The sequence below is a fragment of the Coturnix japonica genome, chromosome 3 (assembly GCF_001577835.2).
Source record: "Coturnix japonica isolate 7356 chromosome 3, Coturnix japonica 2.1, whole genome shotgun sequence".
NCBI lineage: Eukaryota > Metazoa > Chordata > Aves > Galliformes > Phasianidae > Coturnix > Coturnix japonica.
In genome coordinates, this window is record NC_029518.1 from 86272736 (window position 1) to 86291222 (window position 18487).

The 18487-nt window shown below is 41.8% G+C and overlaps 1 protein-coding gene and 1 non-coding gene across 2 annotated transcripts; one reads left to right on the forward strand and one right to left on the reverse strand.

The window, feature by feature from the left end:
- Window positions 1–494: 494 nt before the first annotated feature.
- TRNAM-CAU lies at window positions 495–566 on the reverse strand. Its single transcript has one exon. It is a non-coding gene; the product is annotated as a tRNA-Met (tRNA).
- Window positions 567–8284: 7718 nt separating this feature from the next.
- SOX11 (SRY-box transcription factor 11) lies at window positions 8285–16071 on the forward strand. The gene has a single exon (XM_015859383.2). It carries the CDS (start codon window positions 8644–8646, stop codon window positions 9832–9834), a length of 1191 nt encoding a protein of 396 aa, XP_015714869.1. The 5' UTR covers window positions 8285–8643; the 3' UTR covers window positions 9835–16071.
- The last annotated feature ends 2416 nt before the right edge of the window (window positions 16072–18487 follow it).

The window sequence follows — 18487 nt, forward strand, 5'->3', positions numbered from 1 at the left end:
TTAAATTAGTTGGAATTAAGAACATGGAGAGAAATCTGAATTTGAATATAGGGTTGATCATCTCCCATTCATCTCTTGTCTGTGAACCAAATTCCTTATCCATCAAATAATCCATCCTTAAAATCCATTTGTCTTCAATTTAGACATAAGGATGTGGTGTGGGACTATGTCAAAGACCTAGCAAAAGTCCAGGTAGATGATCTCAGTTGCCTTTCATTTGTCTACCAGTGATGTCACTCCATTTTAGAAAGCCACCAGATGGGATCAGGCATGATTTCCCCTAGGTGAAGCTGTGCTGACTGTCTCAGGTCACCTTCTCATCCTTCATCATGTGCCTTAACATCTCTTCCAGAAGGCTCTATTCCATGACTTTCCCAGGCAAAGATATGAAGTTCACCAGCTCTGTGGTTTACCATGTCTTCCTTTTTTCCCTTCTTAAAAATGGGAGGGATTATTTAGCCTTTTTCCAGTCACTGGGGACTAAAAAAAACCTATAGCAGAGGATGGTTTCGATCCATCGACCTCTGGGTTATGGGCCCAGCACGCTTCCGCTGCGCCACTCTGCTCTCTGTACTTGGTGATAATAATTCCTTAATCCAGAGTCTGGCTTGGCACGAGATAGATATATACTACTGTGCAAACTGCAAGTACACTTAATTATTGTTTTCTGGTTTATCACTGATTGAGCATTTTTGGGGAAAAAATAGATTAAAAAAGGGCTGTACGATAAGCTATAATAAACACTTTCTATTTGCTGCAGTGACTTACAATTCCTATTGCAGTGAAACTGAAAAATAAGATCAAGTCTCAGCTGACTTAGAAAGATCATTAGTAACCACGTCTTGTATTCAGGAGCTGGATTCAGGCCATGCTGACATAAGACAATCAGTTTTCTATACTTGCAGGATGCTGTAATGAAATGCCTGATTTGATGAAGTTAGAGGCATTATGATATTTTCATCATTGTGTAATAAAGCATCAGGAAACCTTCAAGCCTTTGCTGTTATTGAATATCTTAGTGGCATTATTACTAGCAGTGTACAGATAGTAACATAGGAGAAGAGGAAGGAGAGGGAGGGAAATGTATGGACAGTTTGGGCTCTTGGCTGAAGGTGAATGGTCTTTTCCAAATTAATATGTTCATCACCATCACAACACAATTGGTACAGCCAGGGTTTTGCACGCAACTGGGACTTCCTGCTTTATTTCAGAAATAAGAAATAGCAGATGGAAAAAAAATGAAGTGTTTTGCAATTTTACTACAAAGCAAAGGTTACCAGTGGGAGTGGTATGCTGTTTTTCTTTTTCTTTTTTCTTTTTCTTTTTTTTTAGTTACCTATTTTTTTTGTGAATATGTGGTGATTCAATTGGATATTCTTTTAGGGTCTGAAAGAATACACTATAATTTTAATAGAAACTAGTAATGTAATTAGATATGCATCCACATTTGCATGCTATGCAGAGTTTTAAGGATATTATCGAAATATACATCAAATTAATAAAAATGGAACATTAAAATCAGTACCAACTGATTCTCAGAGCCCCCAGTCACAGTCAGTGTTTTTAATTCATTCCTGGGAATTCAGCAGGGCTTTGTGTAAGAATAAAACAAACAACATTTCTATGTGCTTTCATTGTTTAGCTACTGTAGAATTTCTTGTGACTGCTGATATTATTTATTACTAGGAGGCCTGTTTATTTGTTTTCCATTTGGGAAAAGAAAAAAAAAAAAAGCAATGAAACATTTGTTAAATTTATTTCTTTTTGAAACAATGGCAGTAGAAAGATACACATACGCATAACAAAACAAGGATGTAAGGAGCTTTATAAAGAATTTCACATAACCTTTTTTTCCTCTGATCATATATAATCAATAGGAATATTATGTGGTTTGTTTCTTTGTTCACCAATGAAATTCTTGCTTCCCTCTTCAGTGTACAGCTGTTGCACTGCTTCCCCTTGCATGGTGCTAGCTCAAGACCAGGCTCAGGACTGCCAGCAGGAAAAGTGTCCGGAGGGAGAAGTCCAGGCAGCCCAGAGACTAAGTTTTTCCAAGCAGAGCTCTGCCAAGGGTGGGCAGAAGCAGCTCATGCAGGAACACAGCCAGGGCACCTGGTAGATGCACCTGCAAGCTCGCACTACAAAAGCAAACCTTAGAATGGTTCCCTGGTAGATCACACAGAATCACGGTATCACAGAATCACAGAATCACAGAATCACAGAACTGTAGGGGTTGGAAGGGACCTCTAGAGATCATCGAGTCCAACCCCCCTGCCAAAGCAGGCTCCCTACATCACGTCACACAGGTAGGCATCCAGGAAGGTCTTGAATATCTCCAGAGGAGACTCCACCACTTCCCTGGGCAGCCTGTTCCAGTGCTCTGTCACCCTCACTGTAAAGAAGTTCTTCTGCACATTCGTGTGGAACTTCCTATGCTGTAGTTTCATCCCATTACCCCTAGTCCTATCCCCACACACTACTGAAAAGAGACCAAAGATGAGACTCCTGGCTGATCCAACAGGAGAGGTCACCTTGTGGTCATGCACTTGGGTATCTTCAGTCACACTATTAGGGAACAAAGTGGGTCCAGGCAGCACTTAGGGCTGGATTTTCTTCAAAACTGCTGAATTCTACAGAATCCTACTCCCTGTGTTCATCCTGTAAATGAAAACTTTCTCACGCATGTGCAAAGGGCTCCTCTTCCGAGTACTGACAACAGAAAACAGATCAGCAGGACCACACTTGGGAGGGAGACTCAACCTTCTCTGCACGTTACATTGTTGCCTCCCTCGAGGAACTGAGACCAAAGAAAATACTTTGTTTCTATTTAATAGCCTTAGATGTCAGTTTGTAGTAAGCGATGTTGCTCCGCTGTTCTTTAGTGGGAAGAAAAAGGTAAATGATAAATCTGCGTGTGTCTTTTCAGCTGCTTTATATCTAACAGGTGCACTGGTGTGGTCATTGTTACACTTCTGTTGTGTCACTGCGACATTCTCAAATTGTGGAAAGCCTCCTGGATTGAATAAACATTACATAAACTAAAAATAATAAACAAAATACATGTAATAATTAGGATTACCATTCAAGACTTGATATAGAGAAGATGTAAAAAACATAACATAAATTAAGTACATAATAAATCCTGTATAACTCAGAAATAGTCTCCACCCAAGGAGATTAACCGGTGCACATATGAGTGTGAAATATTATACAGTAAAACCTGTGTGCACTACGAGACTACCCTCGGGTACCGACAAATACTTTACAACATCAAATTACCCACATTAAGCAAACTAGCTCTGCTATTTAACCAGAGATGGTCTATAATTGGTTCAAGGTACAACACTTTTTCCTAAGAGACCTGCTAAAACACTGCGGATTTCAATCTCTGCAGGCCAACAATACACATTTATAGCATTATGAATAAGCTCTGCCTTTATGAATTGCTCTGAATTTTGCGGAAGGTTTCCTGTCATCACACAACAAGAAACAATAACAAGAACAGCAACATCAACAACAACAACAACAAAAAAGCTGTTAAAAATAAAAATAATTATTTCCACATAATTTGCTATTGAATATTTCATTAAAACAAAGCTAAAATAAAAATTTTAATTTACACATTGAATTTGCATATTTCACGTTTTCAGAAGAAGCAGACTAATGGTTCTATTTAAACAGGCTTAGCAATACTAATTTCTGATAGCAAATAATTGCAATCTGATCTCTTACGGTTTCCCTTTGTATTTTTTCAAGTGTAATTGTCAGACACTTCCAATAAGAGACCCATCTCTTCTAAATTGTTCTCCTGCCCTGGAAAGTGATTTGGTAAAAATGGCACTGGGGGCTCCAGATTCATTATCTCACTGATTTTCCTACCCGATGAGCTCAGTTTGCAAGTAAATTTCTAACTACCAGCTGCACAAACTCAGCCTGATTCCTGGATCCCTTCCATCTCATGCATCACCACCAGTAATAAATATCCCGTATGCCAGAGTATGCCCTCTATGGCATCTGTGCAGTCCCAGTGCCATCCGTGAATTTGCACAGGTGCTGCTGGGGGCAGGCATTCAGCTCAATTGGGTTACACACAAGTGGCTGAAGAAGCGATCTGTCAGACAGAACTGCTTGTGTTGCAGTGATCTGTGGGATAAGAGGGACCCAGTCTGACTCGCAGAGCCTGGGAGATGGATTAGTCTCACAAATAAGGAATTATCATGTTTTGAAAGCAAAAACCCAGAAGGACTCGCAGTGAGCGAGGGGTATCCCAGCATTATTTGTTGCACCATTTCTTAGAGCCCAGATGATTCTGCAGCATATTCAAGGAACACATTTGGAGATCTTTTGTTACTTATGTATTTATTATTATTATTATTTTAAATAGGTCACACTCAGAGATGAGGATGACATTATGAAAAGCGCTAATATGTTTTAAAATATCTCCCCATTTAAGATCAATGGGCTGTGAAGAAACAGCCCATCCACATTGCCCCAAAGGGAACAGCACTGTTTCCCAACCACGTTTCAGCAGATGATTGTCAAACAACAATCCACTTTAGGATGCTAGACTCTAATGCCCTGCAATCCCAGCCCTGTACAATTTACCTGGTGAGAATATGGTTACTAACTACAGATTGTGTAACTCCTGGATTGCTTGAAGACAAAACACACAATTTCCTCCCCGGAATATGTTTGTTGATTATGTTTTAAAAACAGTGGTCAATGCAGAGGGTCAGCTCTTGCATTCTGCACCAGCCTGCCAGGGAACCATCTTCACCACAGGTCTCTGCTGCAGGTGCTTTTGGCAAAATAAACATTTTGGCACACAAAATAATAATAATAATATAAAAAATAAAATAAAATCAAGACATCAAGACTCGATATGTCTGGGTACCTTAATATGTGTTTAGGTGTTGATGTAAACTGAGTTTATTTAGATTTTGACTGGTCTGGTTTAGTAATCTCAGATGATCATTCCATTTCAGTTAAGTCAGTACACTTCTCCCTTCATTCTGAAACTCAGCTGATACAGCAGGCAGTTTCAGGTGACTACGTCCCTTCATTTTCAAAGCAAAAGCTTTATGGAATAGTTCTATGCAATTTTGATTCCAGAAGCAGCAGAAAGGGCAGGAAGAGATGCCATCTCAGGTATAACTCCTCTGGTCAGAATTCATCACTTTTCTCATAAAGGCAAAACTCTTGACATTGTAATTCTGTTTTCCTGCACCCCGAATCTGCAGTTTGTGATTCCACACACTTCTCTCACCACAAAGAAGGTGACTCTGTGTTTTTCACACTTCCCCCACAGTCATCTTGGGTTCCCCAGACAAAAACCCACAGCACATTTCAAAACAGACATGAAACAAAAAGTGCTGCACCCATAATTCTATTTGTCTTCAGACACAGCACAGTAAAAATCTTGGCTTTTTCATTTGGTTGTCGAAGTCTTGAACAGTGTGAAGTTTGTCATCTGTCTCATTAATCCCTTCTCTTTTTCAAGCATCAGTGGCGGAAGAATCAAGCACATAAGACCACATTCAGAAGGCCTATGCATCTGCACACTGAATTTTCTTCTGCCCATATTCCAGCCTTCAGAGGCACCTTGTCAGTTTCTACTCTGAGAGACCTCAGTGCTTTTATTGATGTGATACACTCGCACTGTTCTACACTCGGGTTAACACACCTCCTCAAAATGGAGGAGTCCAGTGTGCCACATTTTCAATCCAGCCTCCATCGTCACACTATGTCCTCTTGGACCTTCTTTCTCCCACCTTCTCATGTAGCCCAGCCTTCCCATTGACCTAAAAAAGGGGAAAGATGATTATTCATTTGAATTTCAACACAATGAGTAGGGGAGTGTTAACAGCTCAACCCCAACAAGAAAGTATACATATACACTTATTGAACTGTTTTTAGAGCAGGAAATCATTTCATTTTAACAGTAGCATCTAGATTTCCAAGGTTAAGATATTTTTCTTCTTCAGCGTGGCTGTCATTTATTGGTCTGCTTTCAGTTTCATTATCTTCCCAGTACCATCCCTCAAAATAACACAAACAAACAATCAGAAAATAACACTAACAGGCATGAGAAAACTGTAATGCTGTTCATACTTAAAAGACTGCTTTGAGGAAAAACTGAAATGCTGCCAACATGCTTCAGAATATGAGATATACTAGAAAAAGAGAAAAATGGAATATTATGGAAGTTATATGAAGTCTGTGGTATTGATACACTTCCTTATCGGGACACAAATGAAGGAGAAACATCCCAGGCAAAGACTGCTGTAATGACATTGTGAAAGAGATGGGACAGCCCTGCATTCAATCCACACCAAAGCTTTATTAAAAATGATATCTCCCGATATTAGTGTGTTAAATGTCAGATAGTGTCACCCCAGAGGAAGGAGTCCTTACCATCTAAATGAGTCTTATCTTTATTGATAACACTATCACAGATCTTATCAATATATCTGCATAGTTTCCATAAGAATTGGTTGTTTTTTTCCCCCTAAAGTAGTTCACAGCTCTCAGAAAGTGCTAGTTTGACAAAATAGCAGTTTTTGATTAAAACACATTGTTTTTATTCTTTTCACAGGGAATTAAGGGAACATTCCACTTTCATCAGCTCAATTCTTACGCAATTAAATGATGTAATGAAGCCTTTCCTACAGGCTGGAAAATCAACAGCAAGTTAAAATCTTCTGATGTGTTTCATTTTGCAAACCTACACCAGTATCCTTTTATTTCCAACTGGATTTACAGCGCATGTGAAAACCTCAGAATTTCTCACAGGGGGAAAATTCATTGATAATCTGAATACTGGCATTTACAGAAGAAGCAGTACAAGGAAATGATTATCTAAGATTATTGGTACCCCAGTAACATTTAAGTAACAGCAACTCAGCAACAGAGAGCTGTCCTCCCTGGAGGCAGGCAGCCAGCTATGTGTCTCCTGAGATCCTTGCCTACACCATCATTTGGGACGTGTTCTCACTCTGAAGCTCCTGTCACACCGATGACCGTACAGTGTGTCCTCACTCGGATGGGTGGAAGGTACCAAACTTGGCAGGAATGCCCCACCTGGCACTGCCAGCAGCCATCCCCCAGACACCACAGCTGCAGCATGAACTCAGGCACTCCTGAAGGTGCTGCACCCTCTCCTCATACAGCTTCTCTAGATAATAATATCTCTTGATAGGCTGAGAATCCTGACATGCAAATTTTCCATTTTACCTTCTGTCTCCCTAAGGATAAGCATTATTACAGGGCTAGATTGTAACAACCGATGCAGTCACAAGAGGAGAGGTAGCAGCGAGACTCAGAGGAGAAATCCCTTCTGAATGTCCTCAAAGTGAGGCAGAACAGGATTTTTCACACCCATCTTCTGAAGGAACCTTATTGAGGGATGCCCTTCCTCTGTCCTCAGTGGGGAAGTGACACCACACTGCGTACCTGTGCCTCTTAAGACACAGAAACCCAAATGTATCTACAAAGATAAAAGGTGAGGGATCCCTTCTGTCCTTCCTGTAACCGCACCAGTCACATACAACCTGACCGTATCATGGTCACATCACCCAAATACAATGCCGTGGTTAGAGGAAAACACGCCGTTACGCTAATTGAAGGTCCATTAAGCACGGGGCTACAGCCCCGTTAGTAGCAGCTCGGTGTGCGCTCTGGCAGGGCCCATCCTGTGCCCGTCAACACGCCTGCGCCCGGCTAGCAGCCCTTACAGAACTTAACTTCTGCCTTGCTGACAACAGCGAGCGGTAGGTAGGAAAACGCAACGGGACCCGCAGCGCAGGATGCAAACTCGTTTCCATCCCACGTTTTGCAAAGCGAGTTACCCACAGACGAGCACACCGCCCGCTCTGGATCTCACAGGTTCGGTGGTGGAGGAGCAGACGGGGCTGGGGGCGGGTCCGATCCCTGGGGGCCGCGGGTAGGGGCGAGCGACGGACCCCGGCCGGGCGGGCGGCAGTGGTGCCGTGCAACGGCTGCGGAGCTACAGCTCCCCCTACCGCCGTCACCGAGCGGGGCTCCCCGGCTTCCAGAGGGGACCGCGCACAGGGGGAGCCGCCAGCACCGCCACCGCTATTCCTTCCCCGCGGGACGGCAACCGGCGGCTATGGGGGGAGCGGCCCCCCCCCGGGGCTGGGGGAGCAGGAAGGGGCAGGGAGAAGAGCGAAAAAACCGGGAGCCGAGCCCCTTCCCCCACCATCCCCATACAGGGGGGTGTGTCAGCACGGCGAGAGAGGGGGATGGGGAGGAGGGGAGCTGATAAAGGCGGTGGGCAGGGCGACGGGCGGAGCCGCGGGGAACTATTGGCCGTTGCCTGGAGTGATGTCACCCATATGAAACGCTGATAACGCGTCGGGTGCGGAGCCGCGAGTTTTGCAGAAGGGGCAGCGCGCGCGGCGGGGCGAGGCGGGCCGGCGGCGAGGCCGGGGCAGAGCGCGGCGCCCAGCACAGCCCAGCCGCGCCCAGCCCCAGCCCGGCCGTGCCGAGCCGTGCTGCGCTGCGGGCAGCGGTTCCCCCGGCCGGCGGTACGGTACAGCGCAGCGCCCGGTTCGAAGGGCAAGGTGCGGCGGTGGGAGGGGGCGGCGGTCGGCGCGGAGCGGAGCGCCGCGGGGGAGTCCGGAGATGGTGCAGCAAGCGGAGAGCACGGAGAGCGAGAGCAACCTGCCCCGGGAGGCGATGGACACCGAGGAGGGAGAGTTCATGGCTTGCAGCCCGGTGGCTCTGGACGAGAGCGATCCGGACTGGTGCAAAACGGCGTCGGGGCACATCAAGAGACCGATGAACGCTTTCATGGTGTGGTCGAAGATCGAGAGGAGAAAAATCATGGAGCAGTCGCCGGACATGCACAACGCGGAGATCTCCAAGCGCCTGGGCAAGCGGTGGAAAATGCTGAAGGACAGCGAGAAGATCCCCTTCATCCGGGAGGCGGAGCGGCTGCGGCTCAAGCACATGGCCGATTACCCCGACTACAAGTACCGGCCCAGGAAAAAGCCCAAAATGGACCCCTCGGCCAAGCCCAACGCCGGCCAGAGCCCCGAGAAAAACGCTCCCGGTGGCGGCAGCAAGAGTGCTAAGAGCTCGGGCAAGAAGTGCAGCAAGCTGAAGGCCGCCGCCGCCTCGCCCCCCAAGCCCGGCGCTAAAGCCGCCCCGCACGGGGACTACGCGGGGGACGAGTACGTCTTCGGTGCGCTGAAAGTCAGCAGCAAGGCGGTCAAGTGCGTCTTCGTGGACGATGAGGAGGAGGACGAGGATGACGAGGACGAGCTGCAGCTGCGGATCAAGCAGGAGGCGGACGACGAGGAGGAGGACGAGGAGCCTGGCCCGCAGCAGCTGCGGCGGTACAACGTGGCCAAGGTGCCGGCCAGCCCCACCTTGAGCTCCTCGGCGGAGTCCACCGAGGGGGCGAGCCTCTACGAGGAGGTGCGGGGCGCGGCGGGCGGCGGCAGACTCTACTACAGCTTCAAGAACATCACCAAGCAGGGCCCCCCGCCGCCGCAGCCGCCCGCCGGCCTCTCGCCCGCCTCGTCCCGCTCCATCTCCACCTCTTCGGCCGGCAGCGAGGAGGCGGACGACCTCCTCTTCGACCTCAGCCTCAACTTCTCGCAGCACGGCCACGCCGCCGCCGAGCTGGGGGCGGGGGCCGCCGCCGGCAACCTCTCCCTCTCGCTGGTGGACAAGGACCTGGACTCGTTCAGCGAGGGCAGCCTCGGCTCCCACTTCGAGTTTCCCGACTACTGCACCCCGGAGCTGAGCGAGATGATCGCGGGCGACTGGCTGGAAGCCAACTTCTCCGACCTGGTGTTCACGTACTGAGCGGGGCGGAGGCGGCGACGGGAGCGGCGGACGCCGGCGGTGGTGATGATGATGGTGGTGGTGATGATGATGATGATGCTTAAAAAAGAAAAAAAGTCTTCTTTAAAAAAAAAAAAAATCCTGATGTTAGTTCCGAGCCCGGGAGTTGTGATTTTTTTTTTTATTTTTAATTTTTTGTGTGTTTTTATTTTTTTTATTTTTATTTTTTTTTTGTTACATTTGGTGATCACAACAACAACAGCAAAGGCAAATGGGACTGGGGGAAAAATGCTACAGAAGGCGCTGTTCGAAGCTTGGCGGTCTCTGATGGAAGGCTGGAAGATGGTCTGCGAAGAAGTCTTTTGGCAGCACAACTGTTACTCAAGGGGGTTTGTGGATTTTTATTTTTATTTTCCCGTGAGAGATCTTAAAGAACTGTTCTGATTTTTTTTTATTATTATTTTTTATTTTTTTTTCCGAAAGGGACCATTGCAACTCTTTTTTTTTTTTTTTTTTTGGAGGGAGAAAACTGATGTCTTCTATGCATCCGATTCTTAACAAAGCTGCAGGGAGCTTGAAAAAATGCAGACTGTACAAACGCTTACAAATAACTGAACTGACTTAAGATCAGAGTTTACTTTTCAGATCAAATTGTTTATGGTTTTACAAATGTGATTTCTACTTGCCAACTTTTTTTTTTTTTGTAACTTGTTCCCTTATACCTCCTTGATTGAATACCAGACAGCCTAGACCTCAGTACAAAAAGGTATTGAAACATTTTTGATACATAACAGACCTCAGTCTTTTTTAAAAATTAATATATTTTCAGGCGTATTTTTGTACAGTGAAAAGGGAACATTCTTGCTGTGTTTTTTCAGTAAGACTTTTCAGGCACTTCTTCCCTTTTATTTTCTTTTTTTTCCTCTGTTTTTAGCATGCAAGTTTGTTGGTACGTTACGTCCTGGTTTTAAAAGGATTAAAATTTTAAGAAAAATAATCCTTGCATCTAAAGGCCTTGTGGTTTAAAAAAAAAAAAAAAGAAAAAATAGGAAAAAAAAAAAAGAAAAAAAAGAAAAGAAACAAACTTTTTTTTTTTTGTACAGCTATAGTTCAGATTTGTTCAATATTTGTAGGTAAAGATTTATTGAAAATGGTGATATAGACCTCAGAGCTGTTATCTTAGTTTAAAAGATTGTATATGTACTGTACTATAGTAGGACTTTATGTATCTCATACGCTGTGATATGTGGATGGGGCCCCAGATGGAAGGTATGAAACTGGATTCTCGATTTTAGCAAAAAAGAAAAAAGAAAAAAAAGGCACATAGTTTAAAAAAAAAAGTTTCTCATGTTGTGCAATATAATCTAAAGTACAGACCATCTGCATATTTTGTAGCAAATGATGACAAAAGCAGACTTGTGCACTGTCAACATCATAGCCTGTTTTTTTTGGGTTTTTTTTTTTTGGTTTTTTTTTTTTAATGCTGAAAGTCTGTATCTTGACAATTTTAATAAATCAGCTGGAACTGATAGAAACTCGTATCGCTATTAGTGTCTGTAGAATAACGCTGGAGATGCCGTGGTGTCACCCCTCGCCTTGGAGGAGCGGTAGCTGCAGGCTGTTGTGCATGACTCTAGATAGGGGGAAGGAAAGAAGGACTCGATGCCTTCATGATTTTTTTTCCCCCACCCCTTTCACTCCGCGCTCCTCTCGGGCAGGGCCGAGGTGTGCCGGTGCGGAGCGGCAGTGGGTTCGCCCCGCTCCGTGCCGGCTCCACGCCGCCGTCCAGGGAGCTGCCCTGCCCTCCCCGCATCCCATTGCTGGGGGCACGGCTGGGCCAGCTTCCCACTACAGGACGGCTCCCCTTTTCTGTGTTATTTTTTCTCCTTCTCCCCGTTTTGCTGAGCTGTGCTGCGGGGATGCTTCGCGCCTGCATCTCTGCCTTCGGGCAGCGCTCAGCTCGCAGAGCCCCTTCAAAGGGGCGTGGGAAGGAAAGGGGGTACGAGCTTCTGCTGTTGGTGAGCAGACTTCGGCAGTGTGCGCTTCTGGATATCTTTTTTTAATTATTTTTTTTTTCCTTAGGAGCCATCAGATTTCAGTTGCCCTCTCTGATGGCAGCAAACAGATTCACAAAGGTGGAAGTTTGTTTTTCAAGTAGTTTACTTTTTATCTGATAGGCATTGCTATTTTTATTTTTTTTTTCCTCCACTTATTACTGATCCAGCTGTTTACAGGGACAATTCACTGTGCTGGTATTTTGGTGGCAACCACTGCTACAGGCTTTCAGACTTGCTGAAATGAAAATCCTGCATACACATTTGTAAGGCATAATAAAACATAACATTAAAACCTGCATGCATGTTATGTTTAATCAAGGACAACTCTTAGGCATTTAAGTGGTGAGATATCTTACTTTAGGTTAGTTAAATGAACTGGTAGTAAAATGATTAATATAATCTGATCTTTCTAATAATAATAATAAAACACTCATGATTCTAAATAAAAGTTGTTTGGCCTAAATCTTTGCTATCAGGAAAAAAAAAATAGCATATCTGGGAACTCAAATTTATGTCTTGCATTGTGATAATTCTTTATGAGAAACTGTGTTTTAAAACAAACAAAATTACAATATTCAAGATATCCTTGGCAATGGATAGTCCTCAATAAAACAGAGTTTCTTGAATTTTCAGTTTTTGGTCTCAACTGATTAGTGTGTTCTCCATGTAATTAACTTAGAAATCAGATTGAAAACAAATGACATTTATCTCTTCTAAGGCAAAAGAGTGAAAGAAAATAGATGCGCTGAAGTGTGCTGTAACCTAGCCATTCACTACCCTGCTATTGAAGACCCCTTCTCAAGCTAGGGCGATGGAGTAAGTTGATCAGGTTCTAAGTCTTAATACTGAGCCAAAATTCTCTTAGTAATTCTTCAAGCTATCATGAGAATGTGGGGACTTTCTTTTCTGGCCCCTTTCTTCTGATATGCATCCTTGTTTGTTAAAGTAATAATAGGCAGTGTCATTAAGCATTTGTGCTTTACAGATGTTCAATGAGTTATGAATGATTATGGTCAAATATGGGCTGGATTTGGTTTGCATTGTAATAAGGTCTGTGTCTCAGCCTGCAGGAGTTTTGACTTGCATATACTTTTGGAAGATGTTTTTTAAAACTACCATTTAAGATATTAGTCCAGGATAACTAATGTAAAGGGTCCAAGTCTAGAGCAGTCAGGCATTTTAAAAGAGCAATGGGTCTACTTTAGTCAAGAAGTGTAACACCCACTCCAGAAGTACATCTTTTCTTTCTTCTGGGTGGGCATAATACAGTTCTATATCACAGGAATATTTTGAGTGAAGGTGTATAGTGCAGGGAGATACTTTTTGTTTGGACAGTTTGACTTTCATTTACTGCAGAGTTTACTGTTGCCTATTGCTCAAGAACAATTTGGTGGTGGTATTTTTAAGCCACCATGCTGTTAGGGCTGAACTGTGATGCTGTTGGATGCCTAAGCTCCTGCTGATTTCAATGAGAGTAAGATACAATCTTCTAATCAGGAAAAATAGCATCTGCTATTACTCTCATATTTTTGCTTTTGTCATTTCTAATAATATTCCTATCTCCAGCTCCTCTTCCATTTTTAGTGCATGTAGGAATCTTTGTTGACCTGCTAGAGCAGCCCTGTTCTGGGCTTAATATCTCCCATGGCAATTTTTTCCCACATTTTTTTGCATTTGTCTCCATACAGTGCTATTCTAAGTGTAATATGACTTAGTGGTAAGAGGGAGAGAAATGAGGTGTGGTTTTGGGTTGTTTTCTTTTAGTATGGAACAACAGTTTGCTTTGTAACTGAGAGGATGTCAACACAATGTAAAACTTAATCAAATATGGTGATTATTTTAATCTCGTGATGAGCATTTATGTTACAGTTTCCCCCCTTTGGTTGTTTTACTCCCTCTCTCCTTTACAGGAAGTACACCTAAGAAATACCTTGAATCCTATAGGTGCAGTATTTTATAAATGTGGTAGGAAGACTCATCCCAACCATCCTTTAGGTGCTACATGCTCTCCAGGCATTCACTGTCATTTGGATTTAACTTCTCCAAGTCTACTGAATGTGATTTGCATGCGTGCAGTCTGATCCTTCGCTCACGCCTGTTTTAGTAAAGTGCAACTCTGGTGTTACAGTGAGGTACAACTGATGTGGGGTCAAAGTCAGGGCCTTATACGCTTTAGGTGTTTTGATGTTCAACACAGCTCATTAAGTTACTATATACATCTTCACAGTTGCTGTCTAGTAAGGCCTTAAACCTGCACTGTTTTGTTTTTATTTTAAAAAACAGAAAAATAAAAATTCTCATTGAGCTTAATGGGAGTTTTTGCCTCAAGGGCTGCTGGCAGGATAGGTGTCTTAGACCTCATAGCCTTCATTTGTATGCATGGCCAGAAAAAAAAAAAAAAAAAAAAAAAAAAAAAAAAGAAGAAAAAAAACAAAGACATAAAACCAACAAGACTTAATTCAATGCGTTGCCTTACATTCCCCCTCCTGTAGGGTTGTATTCCTTTGGTTTGGTTCCTTCTCCCTCACCCACATCGAAGGCTGTGATTGTTTTTGTTTTTCTTAATTTTTTTGCACACTACCTATACCAATTAACTGCCTAATTAGTTTTATCTTCTCTACATGGATGCAGTGAATTTGTAAGAGAATTTCACAAGCAAGTAGTTTTTTAGTGAGTTTAAAGTAAATAGAGTTTTAAAGACCTATTTTTATATTCAATATAAAGCACAAATGTGCAGAAAGTGTAGAATGACTTACAAAAAGGGAAACAAAAGTTCGTAATATTTCATGTATAAAAGTAATACCTTCTTTGGGATTCTCTTAGAAAACCCAATGCTTATGCCAGTGCAAAGATAGGAATATTTTAAAAACTCTTAGAAAATTGTGATTGACAGCAATTTCAAAGGAATGACTTCTGTAGATATGAGGAAACCCCTAAAGCAATATGGATAAGAAGGGGTGAATGGTTTTCAATGATGAACAACAACCTGGAAGTGTGAGAATGGAGGTTTCAATCCTTATTAATTAATCAATTTTCTTCTTTTGTGGTTAGTTGCAACATCTGGATTTTCTGTGAAGTGCAGTCTTGTAGGATGAAAATGCCAAACCTCTAAGACCTGCAAATACTCAGCATCAGGTTTAATTTAGCATGATGTGTTGTCAACTAGGAGGGTTTGGGTTTTGGTAACTCCCACTTCCAAGAAAATCGAGATCCTGATTTACCACTTGAAGAAATTTGATCAACTATTAACGATTAATCCAGGAACTCCCATTGTCACAATTTGTTTTTGTTTCCATTGTCCTGCTTATCTCCAAAACCAACTTGCCTCAACTCCTGGCTAAACCAGGGAGAAGAGTTATATGCCATTGTTAGTTCATTTACAATTTGTATCTGGTTTTGCTCTTGTACATATGTTGGCGTTTTGGAGTCTTTACATAAATGCTGTGATACTTTTTTCTTCTTTTTATTTTTCGGTGGGCTGTTTTAAAATGGAGGCCTGTTTTCCAGTGTGGGACTTTTGATGGTTACAACATTTCAATGATGTTGCATGATGGCCACAGGTGGGGGAAATTGAATGTTTTAGAGCAGTTTTTCAAGCATGACACTTTTAAAATATGTAATTTCAAAGACTTTTCAAGGCCACGTGAAATTAGTTTTCATAGCCACTCCAGGTCTTGGGGGGAAAGCTGAAAAGTACTTTTGTTTAGAAGTCTGAGTGATGGTGGGGGGGAAACCTTTTCTTGAGGTTTTTGCATGCCAGTGCACAGCCTATTGCTGTGAGAGAAGGAAGATGGGAAGGCTGCTTGAGGCGATGCACTGGAGGACAAAGTGTTTTCTAGCACTAGAAAGAAATGCATGGCAAAGTTTTGTCTTCTAGTAGACTATATAGCATGCAGAGTTTAGTATGTGTCAAAACAGTGTATGACATTGCTGTATCAAAGTTGTAAAATTAAGCATTATTTATTGAAAACTATGTATTTTTTTTGTAAAAACCTGATCACCTAGAGGATTAATATCAGTGACTTGTGCTAGTGCTACAAACTTAACCAGCTTCTTTACTACAGTACTTGATATGCAGTGTTAATGCTCAGGGTTGAAACCAGTCCACTCCAATGTCTTTTTTTGCAAGAGTTTTTAGATAAAGGAACAACATAATGCAATTGTTCAAAAGACTCTAATAAAATTGTGTGATCAATCTTCCTATGTGTTTTTATGTGGATTTTTTTGTTTGTTTGTTTGTTTTTCCAATGTTGCATTTGGTAAATGCAATTCAGCTATTTTAGCAAATCCATTCTTCATTCTGTGGGCACCCAAAGCTGCAAGGCAGTGGGAATGCTGTGTCTTTCAGAAAAAGAAAAACCAAAATGCAACACAAAACCCTCAGCAGTTAGTTATGGTCAAGGCGTAGAGGGTAAGTGCTGTTATGGGCACATCTGAGAGACACCGAAACAGAAAATGAGTCAGTTAACTTTTTTTCTTGGTTCATATTCTGGATAAAACAGTATTTTATGCCAAGCATTTCAAATATAGCTTTAAATTTTACCATAACAGAATGAAATAAAATGGATTACATGCCAGCAAACCCCATTTCTCTCTGTATCTTTTTCTATAAGCAATTTACCATCTAAATGTATTTTGGCATAGAAAAAAGAATCATTCTGTATTAAGATTCTAGTTATGAAAATGCTTTTATGAGAACCCTGTAATCAATTCTTGGAACTATAAACAAGGTGTTTTTAATGTGCTTATGTGGTGAAAGTTTGTTGTATATTAAATATGATTTTATAGAAACAATGGAGTTATATTGTTACAAATTAAAAATCTGCAATTAACACAAGACATCTTTTGCTGAAACAAACTTTGTAAAGCTCCTGCCTGTAGACGTGTACCCACACTTACCCCCAGTAGTATGCAAGGTTCTCTCCTTGCTTGTTTTTAATGTCTGTACTTTCACAACTTACATAGGGCTGACAATATCAACTAATACTAGCTTCAATCCCATCAGGGTGGTTGTTGGTTTGCATTTATCCCCAGTATCTCAGAAATAATAGAAAAAAGTATTATTGACTTCAGATGTAGCTCCTACAAACCTTTGCATATGAGAAACATAGATTTACCAAACAAAATGTTCCAGGTCTTCTTGTATGAATCTTGAGCACAGCTCTTGCCTTTGTCCCTGTTGTTATCACAACAGTTGAATAAATTTCTTTCTCAAAAAAAAAAACAACACCACAACCAAAAACAACTAATTACTGGATGACATTTCTGTTTAACCTAACAAGCTTACTAAGAACACTAAAACAATCTCTATAATTTCAAAATTCTGGTCTAATAGTATTCTTTTTTTTTGTGAATGGAGATGCATAAATGATGTGACATAGAAGTTTGATTTGGATGCATCATAGTAACGATAGGAAATTTGAGGAGGTCATTCTAAATCAGTGAAATTAAATCTTTATATACAGCCATCATACCACTGTCCTTTCTGTGTTTATCAAAAGAGGTTTTAAGAATCATTTTAGAGATACTTTAGAGGGGTTTGAAACACTGCAGTGAAAGTACATCATTTATATATCTATATAATCCCTGTATTGTTTAAGGCCTGATGCATACAGCCAAAGGCAAACAATAGTAATCTCACAGGACAGAACTGGTCTTTATATTATGTCAAATGACTCTTGTGTTTGGTTCTTTCTGAGTGAGAAGTGTCGCAACTGCACTGGAAAGTGCAATTTCAGTTCTTAATTATCAGGTCCTGTTAGTGCCAGAGACTGTTTCTGCATCACACACTGGGAATCCTTCCTATCCTGTGCTTGAAAGTGCTTTTGGATTGGTAAACCACATCCTAAAACTATCACGTTGGAGGTACTTGCCATAGGAGTTGACTATGTATGGGAGGTGAGATAAGAGCACGTTTGGGGAAAGGAGGAAAGTACTGACTATGCATTTCAGGTTTGATTAGTATGATCTCAAGTTTGAGCTTTGTGTCTAATCCTAGAAAAGATGCATGAAAACGTGAGGTGTAGGTAACACAGACCTACAAAAATATACAAATACATGTTATCCGTGAAATTTTGTAAGTTTTAAGATATCCTTTCATGCCCTACTAAATTTTGGTAGAATAAAAATTTAAAAAAATCCACCACAATACCATTATCTCTTGCTACAGGAATTTCCACCACAGTTGTAGGATCTTAACACTTTCCCTTGAAATTTCATGTTTACACTTACTTGCATCTTTCTGACATTTATGTAAGCTAACGCGTTTACGATAAATCACTTTTTCTACTACTCAGAAAATTCAATTAGAAGACGATAACTATCTTCAACCAAAACTGAGTCATGTGTATAGTCTAAAATGTACTTGAAAGTCTTTCTCGTTCAAGTCTTAATGTTTGCAAACACAGAAAGAGATATAGGGAACAGGGCAGGATTCATCTGCAAGCAAGCAGAACTGCTCATAAAAAAGGCTGTTCAAAAATACATATAAAAAAATAAAATTATCACTTGTATTTGTTACATTAAGTTTCATATACTAATGAGACATTTTGGCATCTTGTATTGTCCTGCTTTTTGCTGGAGCAGTTGATTTTCATTATTATAAGAAGCCAAAAACA